We start from the raw sequence: 18725 nt of genomic DNA on the forward strand, positions 1-18725 counted from the left end.
GTGAGGCAAGGACAGAGGGCTGGAATAGAGTTGTGTGACCAGTCTGCAAATCAGTCTCACTTTCCCATCCACTAGCTGATGTCTTTGATATTTCCCTCTTTAGTTTAATTCTGCCTAGTCTGTTAACAGCTTGACACTCTTTCTCAGAAACTATATTTTATCCTTTAAATTATATTGTGAATGAGTTCAGATAAACAACAAAATAAGGAAGAATGGAAAAGTTGTGACAGGAGACCAAAGTCTTTTTTTTTTTGTACTTTTTTTCCTCGTGCAATATCTATCTCAAACATATTTTAAAAATATGTATATTTTTATAAACATATATATACCTATCAACAAGCTGTACCATATTTAAACATCTTGCTATGTTTGATTCTGAGTTTCTTTTAAGAAAAAGAACACCATGGATCTAGTTATTTATCCACTTCATTCTCCTTCTCATGCAGACATAACAACCATATTGAATTTGGTATATATCATCCCATGCTTCTTTTTGTACCACAAATGAAACAGAATATTATTTTATTTTCATATCATATAAAGTATATCATACTCTACATTTCAGTCTGCAATTTGCTTTTTTTGTTCACTTAACACTACAATTTTGAATTTAATCCATGTTGTTATATATGGTTTTACTTCATTTATTTTTAACTACTTTATAATATGTCATTATATGGCAGTACTACAATGTATCTGTTCTCCTTGTGTTGGAAATTTGGGTTGTTCCTTTTTTGGTTGTTATTAGAAACAATGCTACAGCAAACATACATGTACCCCTGCTTGAAATCCCTAGAACTTATGCTTGCCAATTCCTGGGATCTTGTTAAAATGCGAATTCTGATTCAGGAAGTCTTGGGTGGGGCCTGAGGTTCTGGATTTCTAATAAGCTCCAAAGTGATACTGATGCTGTTGGTCCGAAGGCCACCTGCTGAGTAGGGTATGTATTCAGAAGTGGAATTATTGGCTTAACGGGTATATGTATCTTCAACTTCATTACATTTTTCCAAATTACTCTCCAGTTCCCTTTGCTCTACATTTTAACTAACACTTGGCATTATAAGAATATAAAGTTGTTTCGATGATTATACAGTTTTTCTCCACACCTGATTGTGGTATGTTATATCAAACAGGTTTTCTCATTTGGAACCAGCTTTTCACTGCTGAAGGGAGGACCTTACTTGAATTTGATGAATTTGATAAGTTATTATTAAGGATTTTTAAATCTAAGTTAATAAGTGAAATTGAGCTATAATTTTCTTTTCTTGTAATCTACCAGTCTGATTTTGGTAACAAGATTACATTAAATTCATAGAGCATTTCTTTTTACATTATCTGAAACAATATATGGCAGGAAGTATCTGCTGTTGATACATTTTATTTGTTTTAAGAGATTACAGTGTTTGGGGAAAGATGACTTTTAATTAATAACTAAATTTATTGAATGCTTATTTGTTTTTTAAAGAATTTTCTATTGCTTTTTAAGACTTCTTCCCCTAAAACATGACCTATTTAATATTATTTCTCAAATTGTTACCATAAAGTTACTACATTGTTTTTGAATAATTTCATACCATCATCTTTAAGTTTAATGTATTTCTAGTTTGATTTGAGTGATTGACCTAGTTTCAATCTTTTTCTAAATGAGTTTCTTTAAGGCTATAAACTTGGCTCAAATATCCCATTAGATGCATCATACAAATCTTGATATATCAATAGTACTTTCAATGTAGTTCACTTCTAGGCCCAATATATTGTCATTTCAGATGCAATTTTTTTAAACTCATTAGAATTTTAGGAACATAATTTTAGGTTTCCAAAGAAATTATTTATAAAATGATTATTGTTGAGGTAATTTAATTGCACTGTGGTAAGTGAATTGGTTTGTGTGATATTGATTCTTTAAAATTTGTTGCTGGGCACCTGGCTGGCTCAGCCAGTTAAGTGTCCAATGCTTGATTTTGGCTCAGACCATGATCTCACAGTTCATGGGACTGAGCCCCTCATCCGGCTCCACACTAACAGTGTGGAGTCTGCTTGGGATTTTCTTTCTCTGCCCCTCCCCCACTCATGCTCTCTCTTCCTCTCAAAAAATAAACTTAAAAACAATTTGTTGTAACTTCCTTTTGTGACTTGTAAATGATCAATGCTTGTAAAATTTTCTGTGTCCATAGTACACACAGATACATACCTACCATTTGTTAGGCACAGTGTTCATTTATAAATACATTAAGTAGTTATTCATATATTCTACATCATTTCTAGCATTTGGGATGCATGAACTCTCAGTCTCTGAAAGGCATTTTAAATATTTTGCTCTAATTTATCACTTTCTCTTTGAAATCTGCATACTTTTAACTTTACTCAGGGGAAGCTTTGAGTATATAATCATGATTTTAAAGAAACATCCAAGGTGCCTGGGTAGTTCAGTTTGGTTAGGCCATCAACTCTTGATTTCAGCTCAGGTCATGATCTTGAGGTTCTTGAGATCAAGCCTGCAACAGGCTCATGCTGACAGCTTGAAGCCTACTTGGGATTCTCTCTCTCCCTCTCTCTCTGTCCCTCACCCTTCTCTCTCTCTCTCTCTCTCAAAGTAAATAAGCTTTTAAAAAGTTTTTTTTAACGTTTATTCATTTTTTGATAGAGACAGAGCATGAGTGGGGGAAGGGCGGAGAGAGAAGGAGACACAGAATCTGAAGCAGGCTCTAGGCTCTAGATTGTCAGCACAGAGCCCGATGTGGGGCTTGAACCCACAAACTGTGAGATCATGCACTGAGCCGAAGTTGGAGGCTCAACCAACTGAGCCACCCAGGCGCCCCAATAAATAAACTTTAATAAATGAGGGAACTGCCTGATTCAGTGAGAGAAGAGGAAAAAGGAACCTTGATACTGGACTTCTTTAATTCCACATGTTATGTGTTCAATACTTTACAGATTTGAAGCAATCCACATGATATATCATTTGAATCTCAAAACAACTATGTGTGATATGTTATATGATATATCATCTCCAATTTATAGATGAAGATTACTGAAACTCAAAATACAGTGCTTGCCTGAGTTTAAATGGCACATAAGTGGCAGATAAATTTTCTAGTGACCAAGAAATACTGATCGATTTATTTTTTTAAATTTTAATTCCAGTTAGCTAATATACAGTATTATGTTAGTTTTGGGTGTACGATATACTGATTCAATACTTCCATACAACACCCAGTGCTCATCATAAGTGTACTCCTTAATCCCCATCTCCTATTTCACCCATCTCCCCACCCATCTTCTTTCTAAAGTAACCATCAGTAGGAGTCTGTTTCTTGGTTTGTCTGTCTCTCTTTTCCTCATTTGTTTGGTTTCTTAAATGAATAGTGGTCACTTCCAGGGCACTTGGGTGGCTCAGTCGGTTAAGTGCTCGGCTCCTGATTTTGGCTCAGTGCATGATCTCACATTTCATGAGATCGAGCGCTGCATCAGGTTCTGCACTGCTGGCGCAGAGCCTGCTTGGGTTTCTCTCTCTCTCTCTCTCTCTCTCTGCCCCTCCCCTGCTCTTTCTCTCAAAATAAATAAGTAAACTTAAAACACATTGGTTACTAAACATATAAAAAATTATATCTAAATAAATATTTTATAGTACGATAAACAATACTGATTGGGGGTCAGATCAACATGAATTGATGAAAAATATGAATTTTAAGATGTCATAAGTGAAATTAATTTCTATTTATAAAATCAAACTAGGCTGAAAAATTTCTGCTTCAACATAGTTCCCAGTGTTAATGAATGCTGGGAGTGACCTGCCTCTATGCTGAGGCATGAGAATAAGCATCTGTAATCACAGAATCTTTTGGTTAAAATGTTCTCAAAGTTTATCCTGTCCAACTTTCTACTCATTGCAAGAATTCTCTCTTCAATATCCTACACTAATGGTAGTATTAGCCTCAAATGAAAGGCACACATGATGGTGGTTTATAGTCTTCACCTAGCAATCTTTCCCTTAAATACTCCTTTATTCTATTTGTTTGCTTACAAAAATATGACTTCATAATTAGCTAAGAGCTTAATTTCAATGCAGCCTAAATATGAAAAGATTTTCTGTGTATGCCCAAGAGACAGTGAGAGATGTATGGAAGAACACAGGAAGAGAGCTAATCTGAGCAGTCCGCATAAGAATTATACATATCTAGACTATACTCATTAACTCCCCTCCCCAGAAGGCAAAGAAAAGAAGAGCAGACCTCAAGTAACATTCCCCAGGCAACTTGCAGCTAACTTCAGATGGACACCTGAAGTAACAGTCTAAGAGACTGTAAATTTGAAATATTTGTAAATAATGTTTATAAAACTGGCAAAGTGGATGAAAGCATATTATCATGGTGAGGTGGAGAGGCAGTGAGGGGAGTAGCAGAAGATGAAGACATAAAGTTGAAAGTAGACTCTGGGAGATTGTAAAACCCTTGTAAGTCCAAAGCCAGGGATGGCATGGTCAGATGTTCATTTGCAAATCTCCCTTTGGAAAGGGTGCCTTGGACTGGCAGAGGAGCTGGAACAAGTCCCTGAATGAAACTTCCTGTGATACCCAAACTGTAACAAGTCCTATTGTCGTCCCAGAAGACTTGTAGTTAAGGTGTCCACGGTGAGAGTCTGAATATTAGCTTTTGGGAGGGCACCTGGGTCGCTGTCAGTTGAGCATGGGACTCTTGTTCTCAGCTCAGGTCTTGATCTCAGAGTTGAGTTCAAGCCCCACACTGGGCTCCCCACTGAGTGTGAAGCTACTTTTTAAAACAATAGCTTTTTTCACTCCTTCAATATCTGTATTAGGTATAATCCAATAAAAACTGAATAAATTATTTTATTTATTTTTTAATGTTTTTATTTATTTCTGAAACAGACAGAGACAGAGCATGAGTGGGGGAGGGGTAGAGAGAGAGGGAGACACAGAATCTGAAGCAGACTCCAGGCTCTGAGCTGGCAGCACAAAGCCTGACGCGGCGCTCAAACTCACAAACCATGAGATCATGACCTGAGCCAAAGTCGGTCACTCAACCAACTGAGCCACCCAGGTGCCCCCTGAATAAATTATTTTAAACCAAGGAGAGATTCCAGTCTGAATTAAAGAAAAGTCAAATATCTTAAAGTATAGAAGGAACCATTAAGTTGGAGTTATTCTGGGGAATGTAAATAGGAAAAATGAATACTTTTTGCCCTATCTGCTTCTATCTTGTCATTTGTTGAAATCCATGAGCACACATCACATTTTTTTATATAAAAATCATTAATAAATTAAAGCAAGGCATTTTTTTCAAATTTTCATTTAAATTCAAGGTAGCTAACAAGTAATGTAGTATTGGTTTCAGAAGTAGAATTTAATGAATCATCACTTACGTATAACACCCAGGTCTCATCCCAACCATTGCCCTCATTAATGCCCATCACCCATGTAGCCCACCCCTACCTACCTCTCTCCATCAACCCTCAGTTTAATTTCTGTCATTCAGAGTCTCATGTTTGCTTCCCCTCTTTCTCTTTTTTCCTTCCGGTATGTTCATCTGTTTTGTTTATTAAATTCCACATATGAGTGGAATCATATTAAATAATATGATATTTGTCTTTCTCTGATTGACTTATTTCATTTAGCATAAATACACTCTAGCTTCATCCACATTGTTGCAAATGGCAAAATTTTATTCTTTTTGATGACTGAGTAATATTCTATTGTGTGTATATATATATATATATATATATATATATATGTATACACACACATCTTCTATATCTACATCTTCTTTAAAATTTTTTTTTTAATCTTTACTTATTTTTGAGAGAGAGACAGAGTGTGAGCAGGTGAGGAGCAGAGAGAGAGGGAGACACAGAATCTGAAGCAGGCTCCAGGCCCTGAGCTGTCAGCACAGAGCCCAACATGGGGCTTGAACTCATGAACCATGAGATCATGACCTGAGCCAAAGTCGGATGCTCAACTGACTGAGCCACCCAGGCACCCCGTATATCTACATCTTCTTTATCTATTCATTAGTCGGTGGACATTTGAGTGCTTTGCATAGTTTGGCTATTGTTAATGCTGCTATAAACATCAAGATGCATGTACCTCTCTGAATCCATATTTTTGTATCCTTTGGGTAAATACATAGCAGTGCTATTTCTGGGTTGTAGGGTAGTTCTATTTTTAAGTTTTTGAGGACCCTCCATACTGTACCAGTTTGCATTCCCACCAGCAGAGCAAAAGGGTTCCCTTCTCTGCATCCTCGCTAATATCTGTCATTGCCTGAGTTGTTCATTTTAGCCTTCTGACAGGTGTGAAGTGGTATATTGTTGTGGTTTGATTTGTATTTCCCTGATCATGAGTGATGTTGAGCATCTTTTCATGTGTCTGTTAGCCATCTGGATGTCTTCTTTGGAAAAATGCCTATTCATGTCTTCTGCCCATTTCTTTACTGGATTATTTGTTTTTTGGGTATTGATTTTGATAAGTTCTTTAAAGATTTTGGGTACTAACTCTTTATCAGGTATGTCATTTGTAAATATCTTCTCCCATTCTGTAGGCTTTCTCTTAATATTGTCAAATGTCTCCATGGCTGTGCAGAAGCTTTTTATCTTGATGAAGTCCTAATAGTTCATTTTTGCTTTTATTTCCCTTGCTTCCAACAACGTGTCTACTAAGAAGTTGTTCCAGCTGAGGTCAAAGAGGTTGCTGCCTGTGTTCTCTTCTAGAATTTTGATGGTTTCCTGTCTCACATTTAGGTGTTTCATCCATTTTAAATTTATTTTTTTGTATGGTGTATCAAAGTGGTCCAATTTCATTCTTCTGCATGTTGCTGTCCAGTTTTCCCAACACCATTTGTTGAAGAGGCTGTTTTTTTTTTCCATTGGATATTCTTTCCTAAAGCAAGACATTTTTATTCATTTGAAGTATATATGTAGTTAATTGGGTATCAAAGTTTTAGGAAATGACTTTTTTTTTTTGGTTTCAAGTTTTTATTTAAATTCTAGTCAGAATTTAACTAGAATTTAACTAGGCCACAGCAACTTCTTACTTGACATGTCTCTGGAGGCAAGGAAAATAAAAGCAAAAATGAAGTATTGGGACCTCATCAAGAGAAAAACAACAACAACAACAAAACTTCTGCACGGTGAAGGAAACAATCAACAAAACTAAAGGCAACAGATGGAATGAGAGAAGATATTTGCAAATGACATCACATAAAGGGTTAGTATACAAAATCTTTAAAGAACTTATCAAAGTGAATACCCAAAAAACAAATAATCCGGTGAAGAAATGGACAGAAGACATGAAAAGGCATTTTTCCAAGGAAGACATCCTCAACATCACTCATCATCAGGGAAATATAAATCAAAACCACAATAATATATCACTTCACACCTGTCAGAATGGCTAAAATTAACATCTGAGGAAACAACAGATATTGGCAAGGATGCAGAAAAAGAAGGCTTTTGCACTGTTGGTGGGAATGCAAACTGGTGCAGCCACTCTGGAAAACAGTATGGAGGTTCCTCAGAAACTTAAAAGTAGAACTACCCTATGACCCAGTTATTGCACAACTAGGTATTTATCCAAAGGATACATACGGGAGTGCTGTTTCGAAGGAGAACATGTACCCCAATGTTTATAGCATTGCTATAAACAATAGGCAAATTATGGAAAGAGCCCAAATGTCCATTGATTGATGAATGGATAAAGAAGTTTAGATATACACAATGGAATACTACTTGGTGATGAAAAAGAATAAAATCTTGTCATTTGCAACAACGTGGATGGAACTAGAATGTATTATGCTAAGCGAAATAAGTCAGTCAGAGAAAGACAGATATCATATGGTTGCACTCATATGCGGAATTTGAGAAACACAACAGATGAACATAGGGGAAGGGAAGAAAAAATAAGATAAAAACAGAGAGGGAAGCAAACAATAAGAGACTTAAATACAGAGAACAAACTGAGGATTGCTGTAGGGGAGTTGGGTAGGGGATGGGCTAAATGGGTGTTGGGCATTAAAGAGGGCACTGGTTGGGATGAGCCCTGAGTGTAATGTTTAAGAGATGAATCACTAGGTTCTACTCCTGAAGCCAAGACTACGCTGTATGTTAACTAAGTTAATTTCAATAAAAATGAAAGTTAACATACAGTGTAATAGTTTCAGGAGTGGAATTTATTGATTCATCACTTACATAAAACACCCAGTGCTTATCACAAGTACCCTCCTTAATGTCCATCATTCATTTAGCCCATCCCCTGCCCACTTACCCTTCTAGTAACTCTCAGTTTATTCTCTATGGATAGGAGTTTCTTATTGTTTGCCTCCCACTTTCTCTGTCTCTCTCTCTTTTCTTTTTTGAAAAACGATTCATTGTTAAGAGCAGTTTGCAAACCAGGTGCATCTTTAAAGATTCTCTTCTTTAAAACACTCAACTGTCACCCTTTTCAATACAGCAAAGGCAAGTGTCTGCCTATTCCAAAATGGGTTATCAAAGTTCAGATTTATTGGTTAAATTTATGTCAAGGAAAATGGATGATGTATTGTTGGTTTTCTTCCAGGTTGATCATCAATCTTAAGATTGTGTATAAGTGGCCCAAATCCTTTCATTAAAGCTTAGTGCTCAGACAAGGTGGGAGGAGAGACTAGGAAGAGGGGAGGGGAGGCTGACCAAAGAAATATAACCACACCCTATACTTTTAGGAACTCCACCATTCTGAGCTAAGAAAATGTTCTTTCCCAACCCAAATGAATTTTATCCTAGGTGAGACAGAAAAATCTAAACACCTAAAAATCTAGTTTTAATCTTATTCCTGTGTAGTAATATTAGGGTATTAATGTCAGTATTTGTCTCAATCATCAGTGCGTGGTTGTGATTTTTGTTTGGTCTTTTACACAGGGACTATGAATTTTCTACATCATTTCTACATCACTAGGTGGTAGCCTTGTGAACTTATGGCCAGTTGACTATAACTTCTGTTCCCTGAGAAGTAGTATAGTCTGTTGCTTACCACAAACCCTAAGTCCAGGCCTAGGGTCTCATATAGTCTGTTGCTTACCACAAACCCTAGGCCCAGGTCTACTACCAACTAGCTTTGTGAACTTGGACAAATAGCCAGTTTCTGCCCTTCAGTTCCTCATCAGTGAAATGGAGAGACTGGAACCGAATGGGGAGGGAGATGGGAGAATTAAACAGCTTACATTTTTCTTAAGTTTATTTATTTATTTTGAGAGAGAGAGAGAGAGGGAGGGAGAGACATGCACAAGCAGGAGAGGGACAGAGAGAGGATGAAAGAGAGAATCCCAAGTAGGCTCCACACTGCCAGTGCAGACCCCCACATGGGGCTCCAACTCACGAACTGTGAGATCATGATCATGACCTAAGCCGAAATCGAAAGTCAGCCACTTAACCGAGTGAACGAGCCATCCAGTCGCCCCAGCAGCTTACTTTTTATAAAGTGCTTAAAACCTTGCCTGGCATGCACAGTAAGCTTCCTGGAAGTATTAACTGTTTTCATACAGCCAAAGAGAACCTTTAGCTGGGTTTGGAATCTCCTCAGTGCAGACTCAGCATGCAACCATAGGATTGAACTGCTGACCAAAACCAAATCATTGCCTCCTGAATGCATACTTGTTATGGACTCAATGTTTGTGTCCTCCCCAAATTCGTATGTTGAAACCTAATCCCCAGTGTGATGGTATTAGGAGGTAAGGCCTTTGGGAGATGATTTGGTCATAAAGATAGATCCCTCATGAATGGAATTAATGCCCTTGTAAAAGAAACCCCAGAGAGCTCCCTTGCTCTTTTGTTATGTGAGGGCACATGGAATAGACTACTGTCTATGACCAGGAAACAAGTTCTCACCAGACATGGAATCTGCCAGTGCCTTGGTCTTGAACTTCCCAGCCTCCATAACTATGAAAAATAAATGTCTGTTATAAACCACACAATCTATGGTATTCTGTTATAGCTGCCTGCATGGACTAAAACAAAACTCAAAGATCACGTTTATTAATATTGGAAACTTCTGGACAGATCTCAGGAATACTCAATTATATTTATAGAAATTAAATCCAAAGCTTCTGAGAGACCTGTAAGAGTATTCTAACAGGTACTTCCAGGTTCTTTCATTAGAGCACCATAAATTTGGGTTAAAAAATTACATAGTGCTACTTTGCTGGATAACTTACTTCATTCAAAGTCAGGTCAGTTTTGGCTAAACCTTTGGTCAGAATAGATATGGCCTAGAGCAAGATTTATCAAGACAGAATCAGGCACAAGGATGCCTTAAATCTATTTTAACTTCTCAGGTGCTCATGTAACCTCTGATCAATTATTTCCAAGGGCTATGTTCTACCTCCTAAGACAGTCCACATCATGTTTAAAGTGACTATTAGAAATTTCTCTAAGCTAAACTAAATTTCATCTCTATTCTTTTGCTTTTTGGGGTTTCACAAAGTAGTCATTTGTATACATAATTAATACTTAGAATATTTAAAGCCAGTTAAAGTAGATTCTCCTAGGGATTATGTACTTGGATCAACTTGTAAGGTAAAACTTTCTTATAATGAAATTTACTCATGAAAATCTTCTAAGTTGCTCACAAAGTAAAATCCTATTAAAGCCTATTTTACCTCCTGGGTTGGAATACTGTTCTTTTGGCTGGTCTGCAAATGAGGTAGTTGACTGGTATTTAGGAGCCAGATCCTATGAAAAATACTTACCTTTATTCATTTGGTAGAAGGGCATATCTCTGAACTTATCCATATGACGCAACATTATGAAATATTTCTTTAGCGTTTTCTATTTTTAAAAAACCCACTTATCATCTTCAATATACTAGGTATTGTGCAAGAGTTGGAACTTGTCTCATATTCCTCACCAATAAATGTGGAAAAATAGACACCTTTTTTAACTGAATGGGGAAGCCTCTCCTGAGATGAAAATGAGATTTAAAGAGAAGATTAAGGAGAAAAAAGTATAACATGAGGGGCGCCAGGGTGGCTCAGTCAGTTGGCCGTCCGGCTTCTGCTCAGGTCATGGTCTCGCGGTTCGTGGGCTCGGGCCCCACGTTGGGCTCTGTGCTGACACCTCAGAGCCTGGAGCCTGCTTCAGATTTTGTGTCTCCCTCTTGCTCTGCCCCTCCCCTGCTTGTGCTCTGTCTCTCTCTGTCTCTTAAAGATAAATAAACATTTAAAAAAATTTTTTTAAGTATAACATGAAAGTGATACTCTACGGAGAAAAATAATTGAAAAAGATGCAAACAACTCTACTGCTGAATCTTGAAAAATGAGTTCACAAACTGTCATCTTCCTGCTTAACTTCTAACGTTATTTCACGAAAATCTGGCTAATCACTGAAGGAACAATGCTTTGCAGAAAATTCCCAGAGTATTTATTTTTAGGAATAAATTCTAAGAAACTCCAAATAATTGCCTTCCTTTAGCAAAATTAAAAAAAAAGGTTTTCACCAGGATTAATTACAGAGATCTTCAAGTGGACTATTCAATGAATCCTTTTAAGATGCCTATTTCTAAGGAAAGAAGTCATTCTAGAAACAGAAACTAGACTTCAGTTCTTCAGTGGCACTGAAAAATATTTTATAAGTTGTCATAAAGCAAGAGCAACAACAAAAATCTCCAAAACCAATCATAATGGGATCTTCCCAAGTGAGCCATGGCTGACAATTACATCAAGGTTTCTGATGCATCCCTTTGCCATCAGAACAGAGGTGAATTTCGTTAAAATGAAGATCAAAGTATTTCCTTGGTGAGGAAATGGGCTCATTAATGTCCAAAGATTAATGGATATTGAAGAAAATTGAAAAAGGTATTCCCATATCTTTCCTAAGATCTGGTCTGGGTAGGAAGGGCTCATAGTTAGCTGGTGTGTGCATGAACTATAGCGTTGTTTTTTTTTAAGGTAGTGCTAAAAGTACTACCTTCTGTCCAAGTGGATTCCTCTATCATTGAAGACAAACTACAATAGTTTTGCCAAAATTAGGCAATTGGAAGTGCAGAAAATATAATGTGGAACAGCACTGAATCTTAAAATCTTACTAACTGCTATTTACTTCGTGACCCTGAACAGTCATCGGCTTTCATTCCCTTTTCAATTTTAAGGGACAGGAAAGGGATCAAATAAATGTGAACTTCAAAAAGCATTGTATGAACTATAAAGGACTACAAAGATTTAGACAATTCAGAGAAAAAGTCTAGTGTGAACCTTTTATTTTGACAAAACAAATTTTTACAAATTATACACTCTAAACTCCCAAGTTTCACTCATTTAAAATATAAGAGATGAGGCATCCTGGACTCCCAAGATTTCAGGCATGAATAAAACAGTACCAGATTTTCAATTTATATAAGCTAGTTGCATTTTACATACCATAAAAGTGAAGAGAATTGTGACAAGCATTCACTAGTTTCAAATGTACCTATAAGACACGTGGGCAACTTGGGTTTTTTAACCACACAGCTTCCTATTAACAAATATCTAAGTAATTGACATATATATTTCCATTAATGGCAGACACAACTCCACAAAATCAAATTATATGAATAATTTGCTTTTAATAATCTCAACTTGGAAACTGAAAAATTAGAGGAATGTATAGTTAAGTAGCTGAAAATGTTATACTTATGGCACACAAGCACATCATGACAAGGAATGCTAGAAGTTGTTCCCCTCAGGAATGAATTTGAAAATTTAAAGTATATTTTATTGAGAAGCTAATATCCTTAGTGTGAAAATCAGGTTAAATGAAGTGTTGACTCAATCTCTAAAGATCCAGTAAATTATAGATTTTGTGCAATTAGTTACTAACATACACATTTCAAGATTAATACTGATTTCAATAGAACATTTAGATGGTTCTGAAGTATCTACTTTTTATAGTTCACTTTAACTACACATGTCAATGAAATGTAAGATTCCTCAGTGGGAAGTTATAAAGCTTGTGAGGCACTAACTACAGGTAATATGTATATGATTCAGAACAAATGGCTGCTTTTCACCTTCAAAGAGCCCCCTTTTAATTTATACAAAATTAGACTGTTTTTACCCACATGTATGCATAAAAGTGCTTGTCAAATGTACACAGTCCATTTCCATAATCCTAAAACAAAACAGGCACACAAATGGATAATAGTTTATATGTTTTATGTGAATATTTTTGATACACCTTTAAACAAATTCAATTGCTATCTAGAGAGGTGTAACAAACTTGGTACAAATTTCTTTGACTTGGGAAAGTAAAGATCTAAGAACTCTCTAAACTCTGCAATTCAGTTTGATTCATATACTGGTTCACTCACTCTGCAAGCTGTTAACTCACTCCTTAATCTCTAGAGGCTGCAGGTACTTATGTTTCAGCAATTATGAGACCAAAAAGACTAAGGGAGAAGGACTTGTTAGAATTAGTCTCCCACAAAATAGTTTTGAATCTAGTTACAAATTGATTTAATATGCTTGTGAGTTAAATTTTATAATAATTATAAAGACATTTACTCTAACAAATTTGAATGAAATGTAATTAAGGACTACACCCTTAATTTTAATGAAAGGCATTTTTCATTTACATACAAAGGAATTCAATAGCCAGCAGCATTTAAATAAAGATATAGTTCCATCTCTTCTCTTTTCCCTTTTATAAAGTGCTATTTTTAACTGGGTAGATTTACTATCCAGCTTTTCAGTAACTTCACTGTATGTCTCTAATAGATTCAAGGAAACACTGAAAAATTCAAAGTCCTTAGTATTAGAAATATTTGCAAACATTGCTACAAAGCACAGACTATGAATGTATTTTATGAATAAAATAAAAAGTGTACCTTATGTGAGAATCATTAAGTTGATTTAATAATTACTTCACAGAAGCATAAGCTGACTAGCATTTATACCAATTTTTGCTAGTCCTCTAAACCAGAAACAGCTTCTGTAGGCAATTCAACTCTAAGCACCACCAAATAGGGTCATGTCAAATAGAACAAATGATCCCCAGAATAAAAACTCTGACAAATTTAGACTGTTAGACTAGCAAAACAAATTACTGAGAATCAGAACCAGAGGCAACATTTTACTTAAAAGTACCATAGGTCATCAAGTGTTTTCTTTAAATAAAATTTTGTGTAGTTATTAATAATGTACCTTAACACTAAGTGCAGTGGTCTTAGAGACAGTTAAAAGAAAACCAGAGTACAGATTAACTTAAAAGTGAATGCTGCCTATTTCTTTAGTTCAGTAATTAAAGTTGAAATTGCTATTTAAAAAATAGCTGAGCACTACCTAATACAAACAGGATACCATTTTTACTCACATTATTCTGTAAATAGCTTTTTGTATTTCAACTTTGACCTGACCTTCAGTAGTATCTCTACTGTATCTACTCTAAAGGCAAATGCAATTAGTAAAAAACAAAAAACAAAAATCAGGGCAGTATGTAGTTTTGTTCACACTTAAAATTTCATTACAATTTGCATTTCTTGTCACTCTTGGAAGAGTAACCACTTTTAAAAACAGAAACATAAAAGTGTAACATTCCTTACTTTGCATGGCATCCAGTAATGGTAAAATCAAAGGATCCCTTAATCATCAATTCTGTACACCCAATTTAAATACATTTCCAGTCCTCAGAAACAGGGACTCCAGGGCAGAGGGGTGGCATATGGAAAAGAGGCCTAGGGCAAGGTTTGATGAAATCACTTGGAAATTTACTTCACCCAGAATGCTAGGTTATGGTAATTCCTCCCACCCATTCCAACTTCCCAAGCCAGAATGCAGAATTTAACCTCTTATCTGGTCTTACTTTCTTGCCTACTCCTAGTATTCTATTCCTGAAAACAAATAAACCTAGAATTTTCTAAAAGAAATTATTTTTTACCCAAATACATTGGACTTCGGTCTCAATTTGAATGAAGATGAGTGGCTTTTAAGAGCCCGGTCCTCCTCTTCCTCCTCTCCTTCCTCCAGTAGCTGCTCTGGGTCTCTGAAAGAGGGTGTAGTGTGGATGATCTGGGTTCGGAAGCGGATTTTGTTGAGTCTGGGTTTTATTCGTCCACTAGAGCTGCCGGAGGCCTTGCGACCTGGATCCTTTGCTTTGCCTCCAGCCCATCCCTCAGTCAAGTGGTGGTGGTGGTGGTGATGGTGATGGTGATGATCCCCTCCATCCTCTAAGACATGTGAGAGTTTGTAGGTGATGAGGTGTGAAGGCAGCACCTTTGAAAGCCTCCATCGCCCACCCCCGCTGCCAGTGGCACTCTCTCCATCATCCTCATCCAGGGCTCCCACCAGGTTCTTGATCTCCTCAGCGATGCTCTGACTCAGGTATTGAGAGGCCTTTTTCCCACTGTAGTCCCTAATGTCCACGTCTGCGTCGTAAGCCCCCACCAGCAACTTCACCACCTCCACGTGGCCGTGCATGGCAGCTAAGTGCAGGGCAGTGTAACCTCCGCTCGTCCTGGCGTTAATGTTCACTGGCAGCTGGTGTTTGTTAGCGAAGTTGACCAGCATGGCCAGGAGCTCCTGTCTGCCATGCTTGGCGGCCCAGTGCAGGCAGGTGAAGCCAGTTATGAAGTCCCTCTTGGCCAGCAGGCCGGGCTCACAGGTGAGCAACCCTTCCAGGCTATCCCACTTGCCGTCAGAGGCTGAGAGCATCCAGGCGTGTTCCAGAGGGTCCAGCGTCACGGAGCCGCCACCGCTGCTCTCCTCCTCTGCCGACGACGAAGCGACGGATGCGCTGTCTGAGTCGCCCCCGCCTTTGCCGCGTCCTCCCCCAGAGGAGGTCCCCGGGCTGCTGCCCCCAGGACAGACGCTCCTCTTCAGCTGCGGTGAGCTGCCCATCACAAGGTCCCTAAGGTTCTGGCGCGTAGATTTTGGGGTGGTGACGCCACCGCCGGGGGAGCTGCCCGCGTCCGTCTCCTCGCAGCCATGGGGTGGGGGCTCTAGGTCCTCGCTGGGCCCGGGGTCCGGTCCCCGGGGGGAAGGCTGGACCTCGCGCTGAGAGCTTTTCCTCCGGGCCCCGCCGCTCAGTGGCGGCCCGCTCAGGGTGTCGCCAGTGAGGCTTGGCGGCCCAAGCGCGGCAGCCGGTGTCTCCCCATGGCTCTGCTCGCAGTCTGGACCCGAGGACGCCTCGGGAGACGCCACCTCTGGGCACAAGCCGCCTTCCTGGGTCTCGACCCGGCCGTCGGGCGTCCTTGGGGCGCCGCTACTGGACTCTGGCTCTACGGTCACCGAGATGCTGGGCAGGTCACGCGAGGGCGCAGCTTCTGACTGGGGGGGTCCCTCGCAGAACCTCTTTTTAAGGTGCACGTACTTAGAGCCGTCAGCAGGGTCGGTGCGCACCGTGGCCACGGCATTGACCAGTTCCTTGAAGAGAGCGCGGGCGCGGGCGCGCTGCTCCGGCTCGCCGCCCAGAGAACCTCTGAAGTGCTGCACCAGCTCGGCGTGTCGGGCCCGGCCCCCGCGCTCCGCGAGGAAACGCAGCACGGCCTCTGGGCTGAGCTCCACGGGCCCCTCCATCCGTGGCCGCCCTGCTCCTCCCGCGGCGGGTGGCTCAACCCGGCCCCATCGCGGCCCGCTTGAAAACACTGGCTTCTGAGGGACGTAGAGTCCAATCGCCTGGCTCCAGTGGATTCTTGCCAGAGCGTCCTCGTCAGGAGACGCCGCCACCGCCTCACTGGGGCCGCGCCCCTGGGGAACACCCCCGCCCCCCCCCGACAACCCCGCCCCTACGGCTTCACCCCGCCCCCCCAAGACCGCCCACTTCCGGTCCCTGCGCTGGCCGCTAGCGCTGCTTCAGGCCGGCCGTCGGCGGGCACGCCCCCCGTCCCATGGCCCGCCCACTTCCGGCCTTAGCGCGGGCCGGCAATCACTGCACCCACCCGCCGCCTGCTGGCTGAGTATTTTTCCGCGCGTCTTTCTTCTAAGGTCCTGAATCTCTTCCAGTCACTCTCCCTCCGCTCTGGTTTGTCGTCTTCTGAGGCGTCGAGGGGATACTCCTGAGAGAGGCTCCCTTCGCGCACGCGCGCAACTATTTGGCGCGGTTAATTAATGTCGCGCGCCCTGCCTGGCGGGGCCTTAGCCCTCTGGCTTTCTGCCCTCGCGTCACTGAGGCCACTAGACTTGGCCCCTCCCCTTTCCCCGGACACCCCTACCCCCCCTCTCCCGCGGAGGCTGGCCTCGCCCGTTACACCGCCTCCGGTCCGCGCCCCGCGCGTTCAACTCTTCCCGGCGCCCCTTTGCTCCCTTCGCGGTCGGGACGCTACGCTCGGGGGCCCGGGCTGAAACCCCACTTCGCTGAGACCCCAGCCTCCACTCAGCTCCCGCTCGGGACCATGACCTCTGAGGTGGCGCGGCATCTGGTGAGTCCCTGTCGACTCCTCACGACCCCTCCGCTGCCAAGCGCTGCCCCCTCCACCCTGGGCCCGACTCCCCGGGCCGCCGCCCCGCCTTTCCCAGGGTCCCAGCGTAACTTCCTCAGTCCGGAGCTTGGGGCCCCTTAACACAGTCAGGCCCCGTCCAGTCGTGGCCGGGATTGTGAGCCGCGCCGCTCCTCAGCTCCCATTGCCCTCTCGGCCGGTCATCCCCAGGCTCCCGAGGTCGGATGATCCGACCCTGCTGGGAGAAGGGATTCTCTCTTAGCGCGGGAGGCAGGGAGCGGGGCTGTTCCCGCTGCCAGAAGCGGGGGCACAGGGCGGACTCCCCAGCCTCCCGACCCCACGTTGCTGGAGTGGCTGGGAGTTTTTTGCACGGCTTCTCTGTCTAGCCAAAAGTTAAATCTGAAACAGCGGTTGTGGATCCATCATTTTTGTAACGGTTTTGGAGGCACAGATTAATGCAATAGTAGTGTAATATTTTACATCTGTATACTCTTCCCTTAGTCTTTACGATTTGAGCCTTTTTTTGTTTTTGTTTTTTGCTTTGGCACCCTTGAACCTTAAAATGATGTATGTGACAAATTTGTTCAATGTTTTATACTTTTTTTTTTTTTTTTTTACTTTAGAGGGAGAGAGAGCAGGGGAGAGGAGCAGGGAGAGAGAATCTTACCCAGACACCCTGCTCAGCTCTGGCCCGAGGCAGAACTGGATTCCAGGACCCTGGAATCATGACCAGAGAGGAAGAGTGGCATGCTCAACCACTGAGCCACCCAGGCACCCACAATATTTTATACTTTTAAAATCACTTATATATTTACCTCACTTGATATAGTAAGCCAGTGGTTCCCAAAGTGTGGTCACAATTATTTTTGTAACAATACCAAGCTGTTATTTGCCTTTTTCACACTCTTGCTGTTATGAGTGTAAAACGAGTTTTCCAGAGGCTACATGATGTGGAATGACCTCACCATTCTGAGGGCTAATGTGTGTACTTGTCCTTTAAAAAAATTTTGTTTAGAGGTGCCTGGGTGGCTCAGTCTCTGGGACTCTTGGTTTCATCTCAGGTCATGATCTCATGGTTGCCCGCCCCCCCCCCCACCCCCCCTTCCGTGTTGGGCTCTGCACTGACAGCATGGACCCTGCTTCGGATTCTGTCTCTCTCTTCCCCTCCCCTGCTTGCTGTTTTTGTTTCTCTCTCAAAATAAATAAACTTAAAAAAATAAGAAATTTCTGTTTTAATTAATAACACTGTAAATATTAATGGTTGTAAGCCAGGTAAGCAAAAGCTCTATGTGGGCCCGAGACCAAAAAGTTTGGGAATTACTGGTCTAAGCTCTTAAAT

The 18725-nt window shown here is 40.9% G+C and overlaps 1 protein-coding gene across 5 annotated transcripts in view; it reads left to right on the forward strand.

Moving 5' to 3' along the window:
• The first annotated feature begins 15616 nt into the window (after positions 1–15616).
• SEPTIN10 (septin 10) overlaps positions 15617–18725 on the forward strand; it is a 66873-nt gene continuing 63764 nt past the window's right edge. For 2 of the 5 annotated variants that reach the window (XM_053890487.1, XM_019434601.2), the window contains exon 1: positions 15617–15835. In XM_053890487.1, coding sequence (XP_053746462.1) covers positions 15740–15835 — 96 coding nt within the window. In that variant the 5' untranslated portion in view covers positions 15617–15739. Of the gene's footprint in view, positions 15836–16838; positions 17369–18009; positions 18158–18725 lie in introns of those variants that run through there. The other 3 variants (XM_053890488.1, XM_019434605.2, XM_019434602.2) reach the window with 3 other exon arrangements.

The sequence above is a fragment of the Panthera pardus genome, unplaced genomic scaffold, assembly GCF_024362965.1.
Source record: "Panthera pardus isolate Hobbes unplaced genomic scaffold, ASM2436296v1 HiC_scaffold_25, whole genome shotgun sequence".
In the NCBI taxonomy this organism is placed as follows: domain Eukaryota; kingdom Metazoa; phylum Chordata; class Mammalia; order Carnivora; family Felidae; genus Panthera; species Panthera pardus.